This window comes from Elephas maximus, chromosome 3, assembly GCF_024166365.1.
Source record: "Elephas maximus indicus isolate mEleMax1 chromosome 3, mEleMax1 primary haplotype, whole genome shotgun sequence".
Classification (NCBI taxonomy): Eukaryota; Metazoa; Chordata; class Mammalia; order Proboscidea; family Elephantidae; genus Elephas; species Elephas maximus.
The window spans coordinates 14,522,070-14,528,795 of NC_064821.1; the positions used below are offsets into that span (position 1 = coordinate 14,522,070).

General features: G+C 40.2%; 1 protein-coding gene across 1 annotated transcript; it reads left to right on the plus strand.

Moving 5' to 3' along the window:
• The first annotated feature begins 413 nt into the window (after positions 1–413).
• On the plus strand, positions 414–1,355 carry LOC126070880 (olfactory receptor 7D4-like). The gene has a single exon (XM_049875217.1). The coding sequence runs from the start codon at positions 414–416 to the stop codon at positions 1,353–1,355; it is 942 nt and encodes a 313-aa protein (XP_049731174.1).
• Positions 1,356–6,726: the final 5,371 nt, after the last annotated feature.

Consider the following 6,726-nt stretch of genomic DNA (forward strand, 5'->3'; position numbering starts at 1 on the left):
TAAGACATGATTTTCAACTCAGATGATCTTTATTCCACTGACATAGAGCTACCAGAAAGAAGGGGGTATGGGGATTGGCACAGAAAGTACATACCTGAGAGTTTATATGGCATGTTTTCCATTAGCTTGGAACGGTCATGTCAAAGAAGAAATTGGTTTATGTGTATAGATTTAAGTAGGAAAATTAGGACTAGAGCAAGAAAGCTAAAAAGAGAGAGATTTTTGCTAAAGTGTCTAAATAATTACATACATTTAAAATACAAAAGTGCTACCTGTGACTGAGAGAGTCCCTGTCAGTGGAAAGATGCATAGACAAAATACAGGTGGTGCTGTAAAGCTGAGGAGTAGCTGAGATGTTAGTTGGCTGTTCATTGAATGTTGTTTTTACTTTCTCCAGCCTACACACTATTTAAATGGAAGCAGGAAACCAAACAAAATTTTCAGAATTCTTCCTGATGGGCCTCTCAGAGGATTCTGAACTTCAGCCCCTCTTCTTTGGACTCTTCCTGTCCATGTACCTGGTCACTATACTTGGGAATCTGTTCATCATTCTGGCTGTCAGCTCTGACCCCCACCTCCATAGCCCCATGTACTTCTTCCTCTCCAACCTGTCCTTTGTTGACATCTGTTTCATCACCACCACGGTCCCAAAGATGCTGGTGAACATTCAGACACAGAGCAAAGTCATCTCCTATACAGGATGCCTCACTCAGGTGTATTTTTTCATAATTTTTTCTGGACTGGACAATTTTATCCTGTCCTTGATGGCTTATGACCGGTTTGTGGCCATCTGTCACCCCCTGCACTATACAGTCATCATGAAGCCCCGGCTCTGTGTCTTGTTGGTTTTGATGTCTTGGGCCATCATTTTCTGGGCCTCTCTGCTTCATATTCTACTGATAACGCAGTTGAAATTCTGTATAGGCACTGAAATTCCACATTTCTTCTGTGAACTGGCTCAGGTTATCAAATTGGCCTGTTCTGATACCATCATCAATAACATCTTTTTATATGTGGCAACTGTCCTGCTGGGTGTGTTTCCCCTCTCAGGGGTCCTCTTCTCTTATTCTCAGATTGTCTATTCATTAATGAGCATGTCCTCTTCTGGGGGAAAATATAAGGCATTTTCCACCTGTGGGTCTCACCTCTCCGTGGTCGCCTTGTTCTATGGAACAGCCCTTGGGGTCTGCCTCAGTTCTACTGTGATCCATGCTTCCCAGAGAAGCTCTATTGCCTCAGTGATGTACACTGTGGTCACACCCATGCTGAACCCCTTCATATACAGCCTAAGGAATAAGGATATGAAGGGAGCCCTGAGAAGGCTCCTCTGTAGAGCAGCCTCTTGTCCACGATGATGGCCACTGGCCTCAGGGCTAAATGGAACTCATGGTCTGCAAAGCCAAAAATCATGAATTTAAATATCCTGATTCTTTTTTCTTCCTCAAAAGACATGCATCATTTCTTCCAATCTCAAAGTAACTATGATTTGCTTTCTACTTGGTATTTTACCACTTTTCCTCAACTCTTTCCTAAGTAAATCCTTTTAACTCTTCTTTCCTATATGCTGTCCATGATGTTCCTTCTTTGGTCAGCTTTCTTAGAGCCATTCCTGAAAATTCCAGACTTAGATTTGCTTCATTAATCTTGTTATGAGCAGGCATGATTTCCCCAAGGGTTAATCTCCCAAACCTTGAGTCTTTCACCTTAATTTGGTTATGTGTATGTTTTTCCCTGAAAGAAATAAAATTAAAATCATACAACAGGCATAACCAACTGCTTATCACATCTGGACTGTGCTTATTGCTTTACACGTATGATTTTACCTAACCATGACAATATTTCTTCAAGATATATTTTCATTCACCACTTTTTTCAGAGGAAGATTCTGAGATTGGGATGGATTCACACCCGGCAAACTATCATCGAGTTAATACTCCTAATTTTGCTATCCTACTTTTTATAAGAACCATAATGGGGTTTTCAAGTTCAAGTGTGGGAATCTAGTTTTGATAGATGGTTTTTTCAGAGGATTCATAGTAATATACTGCCTTGGAAAGTATGAGATTCATTCTTTGTGGTCTTGCTTCTTTTCTTCCTTTCTTCTTGTTTACTTTCTCCCTTTTCTTATTTTATTTTACTTTTATGTCTCATTGTTGCAGTATTAAGATATATTCCCCAGGATCCTAAAACATATAGTAAGGGATACAATTGAAGAAGAGTTGTTCCCTCACACGGTATAATTTTTTTGGACTCTCTGGGGGTGTCATCAGGAATGGTAATGACACACTTGTGGAATACATTCAGAACTTCACTTTTCGAGAAGATTATTGGTAGAATTGAGTCTGTCTAGTGCATGGTGGAGTAGTAGATGCTTTCAATCAGTGGGCCACCTACATTCCCTGGGATCGTCTCACCATCTCTATTGCACATCTGTCTGACTGCCAATGGACTGCACCCGCTGGAACCTAATTTGTCATACACATGGTGGCAGAAATGACCCAGAATCATGAATCTCCTGGGGTAGCCTTCTTTGAGAGGTGTGGGGTATACCATCTCTACTTGGTGGTAATTCTGAGATGTGGGTTTTGCACATTTTTCAAAATTTTCCCGGGATGAAAATTCTCCTCCTTTACTGTGGTAGCTGGCTTAATGCAAGCTTTATGGGATGTATTTTCTTCCCTGTGTCACTTTTCTTCTCTCCCATCTATTTCCTTTGCTCCTTCAAGTAAATCACTTGCACTTGAATCCTGGTCTCAGTGAGTGCTTGTGTGGGAAGGAAAACTAAGATAGTTGATAAAGACTGTGACGGATATTAAAGGAGTCATGAAAGGAACTGGGGACTTTGGGGCCAAAACAAAACTCCAAAGAAACAATTAACTAAAAAATCATAATTCGTTAGTGGGAAAAGACTTGTTTGATGTGGCTTCAATTCACTTTGATTCCATGAAGTTTAAACAACTGTGTATTTATTGTCTGCTATGTACAATAAAAAAAAAATTATTTTTTTATGTACAAAGTGAGGAAAAGACCAGACAGGTATAAAAAAAGGAAAGAAAGAAGATTTCAATTCTGAGTAGTAAGCATAATCATATTGATATGTACTAGAATCTGTTGTAAACAAAAGTATTTTCAACTCACCTTGTATAAGCTTTCTCAAAAATTATTTTTAAAGCTTTATTGATGTATGATTTGCATACCATGAAGTCAACCCATTGTTTAATCCAATGTTGTTGTTGATGTTAGGTGCCTGGAATCGGTTCCTACTCGTAGCCACCCGATGTACCACAGAATGAAACACTGCCCGGTCATGCGCCATCCTCACAATTGTTGTTATGCTTGAGCCTATTGTTGCAGCCACTGTGTCATTCCATCTTGTTGAGGGTCTTCCTCTTTTCCACTGACCTTGTACTTTACCAAGCATGATGTCCTTCTCCAGGGACTGTTCCCTCCTGACAACACGTTCAAAGTATGTAAGACAGTCTCGATAGCCTTGCTTCTAAGGAGCGTTCTGGTTGTACTTCTTGCAAGACAGATTTGTTCGTTCTTTTGGCAGTCCATGGTATATTCAATATTCTTCACCAACTCCACAGTTCAAATGCATCAATTCTTCTTCATTCTTCCTTATTCATTGTGCACCTTTCACATGCATATGAGGTGATTGAAAATACCATGGCTTGGGTCAGGTGCATCTTAGTCTTCAGGTGACATCTTTGCTTTTCAACACTGTAAAGAGGTCCTTTGCAGCAGATTTGCCCAATGCAATGAGTCTTTTGATTTCTCCTCTGGTGCTTCCATGGAAGTTGATTGTGGATCCAAGTAAAATAAAATCCTTGACAACTTCAGTCTCTTCTCTGCTTATCATGATCTGGCTTATTGGTACAGTTGTGAGAATTTTTGTTTTCTTTATGTTGAGCTATAATCCATATCGAAGGCTGTGGTCTTTGATCTTCATTAGTAAGTGCTTCAAGTCCTCTTCACTTTTATCAAGCAGGGTTGTGTCATCTGCATAATACATGTTGTTAATGAGTCTTCCTTTAATCCTAATGCCCCATTCTTCTTTATACAGTTCAGCTTCTCAGATTATTTGCTCAGCATACTGGTTGAATACGTATGGTGAAAGGATACAATGCAATGGTTTAAATAAATTTATTGAGTTGTACTATCATCACCCCAATCCAGTTTTAGAGGGTCATGTACTACAAAGACAGAGACATTTGGTCAGAAGGATCTTAGATTGTGTTGAATATATGGCATCCCAATGACATAGAAGTCAGGCAGTGCTCCAGGTCCATAAATATTTTAGAAAGCAATATTGTATTTTTTTTTCTAGTCTTCTCCAGTAATGACCTCCTTTCCAAAACTGTATAGGAAACAGGTAGATAAGGAGAATGCCCTGATGCTCTATCTTCTTTTATATTGAATGATTGATTAAAACAACCCCAGAAGTTCTGAATTTATCCTGTAAGACATATCCTTATCATTGGGATGGCATCTTAATAGTATTTGGAAAAAATTAGCCTATTCGTAAACATTTAATTAGAGTAGGAAGAATATCTGTCCTATTTGTTTTATTTTCAATCTCTTTCAGCCTTAGGCTTCCAGGAGATTTACTAATACATTCATTTTATAGAACCAATGTTTGTTGAGAGTCTACTGTGTTTTATGTGCTGGGGATAAAGTCATGAAGAAAAAATAGTTGCTGTTCTTATATAGCTTACATTCCAGTGGAGAAGAAAGAAAATGAACAAGTGAACCGACAAAAATATTTGAATTGTGGAAAGTGATATGAAAAAAATAAGAAACACCAAATGATGACAAAAGACTATGAGATTTATTTTGGATAATATTTTCAATGCCATGACAAAATAATAGAAAATGGCTGGGATGTTATAGATAATATTTTTAATATTATTCCTTAACATTCTAGACCCAGGTTTCTCAACCTCAACACTACTGACATCTTGGGTTGAATAATTCATTGGTGGGTGTCTTAAGACAGCTTCTCCAGAGAAGCAAAATCAATAAAGGATATAAATATATGTATGTATATAGAGAGATTTATATCAAGGAAATGACCCACAAGGTTATAGAGGCTGTAATGTCCCAAGTCTGTGGGTGGATTAGAGGCTTCTCCTGATTCACATAGCTGCAGGGACTGGCAAACCCAAGTTCAACAGGTTGGACAGCAGGGCTGTTGCTCACAGGCTGTAAAGTTCGATGAATCCCAAGATCTGCAGGCAAGACCGGAGGTAAGCTGGTAGCTCAAGTCCCAAGAATCTGAGGTCAGATATTTAGGGGTTACTTGCAGGATCCAGAATGAGTAAAAGCTCCTGCGGGCTGCCAGAACATCTGCCCACACTCCATGCAGGCCACATGGCCAGGGAAACTCCCCTTCAACTGACTGGCTACTCACAACTGTTCCAATCATGGGCGTGATCGCAAATCAAATCTCAATAGATAAGTGACCGCAACAGCACATGACTGCCAAACACCGAGAATCATGGCCCCTCCAAGTTGACAGACAATCTTAACCATCACAGTCTACCCCTTGTCAACTTGGCACCTGTACACATGTCCTTAAACCATACATAATCTCTGAACAAAGACAATTATAAAGTCAAACGTGCACCTAGCATGATACAATGAACACACATACGACCAAAAAAGCACTAGCCCTGTTTACCTCTTATATGTTATGAATGAAAAAAAAACAAAAAATATTTGATGCACACATAAAAAACAGTAATATGCACAACAATTACTGTCACTGTTTCTGCAACTGATCACATGGCCATAACTGGTATTGAGAACTAGAGTCTTCCACCATCCATGACCCATTCATTCTGTGTTCACTTTGCTCTTAGCAAGTACCTTAGCTAGTCAGGGTTCTTTGCCAGTGGGGTGACCCAAACCTTCATTCCTGAAGGGTGTGGGCCATTAGTAGGCTTGTTGAAATTGGGTTGCTGTAGTTTTCCATTGACTTTAAAAACCAGGCATGGTAGTACTAAGTGGCCTAAGGAATCTGCTGCATACCAGACATAGTCTTCTTACCTCCATTATGTAATATCAACCTGATTTCCTCTTGGTAATCAAGATCAGTCACACCAGCCAGTATAGTAACCCCCTTCTTTGCCTGTTGATCCACAGGAATAAGGAGCCCAAAGTGGCCAGGTGGCATTCTTAGCTTCCAGTTCAATGGAATCAGTGTTGTGTCTCCAGGTGGGAGCATTCCTCCCTTTGGAACTAAGACCTCTAGACCTGCAGAGCGTAAGGTCTCAGGGAGAGGAAGTAAAAATCTTATGAGTGTGTCACTAGGGGCAATAATGAGTGGTGCCAGTCCCATTTCCACCCCTTGATTCCTGGACCCATGAATCCTGGCCATGGGAGATACAGCACCACATACTGGGCACTGGTTTAGAGCCTATACAGCCTCCTGGAGAACATTGTCCCAACCCCGTAAGGTATTGACACCAATCTGTTGCCGTAATTGTGTCCTTAGGAGGCCATTTCATCGTTCTATCAAGCTGGCTGCTTCAGGATGGTGGCGAACATGGTAAGACCAGTGAATTCCATGAACATGGGCAAACTTCTGCACTTCATTTGCTGCGAAGTGTGTCCCTTGATGTGAGGCAATGCTATGAAGGATACCATGATGGTGCATAATGCATTCTGTAAGTTCATGGATGATAGTTTTGACAGAAGTATTGCATTCAGGGAAGGCAAATC

Excerpts from the sequence above, each read along its gene's own strand:
- LOC126070880 (XM_049875217.1), top strand. The coding sequence starts at position 414 with ATGGAAGCAGGAAACCAAACAAAATTTTCAGAATTCTTCCTGATGGGC.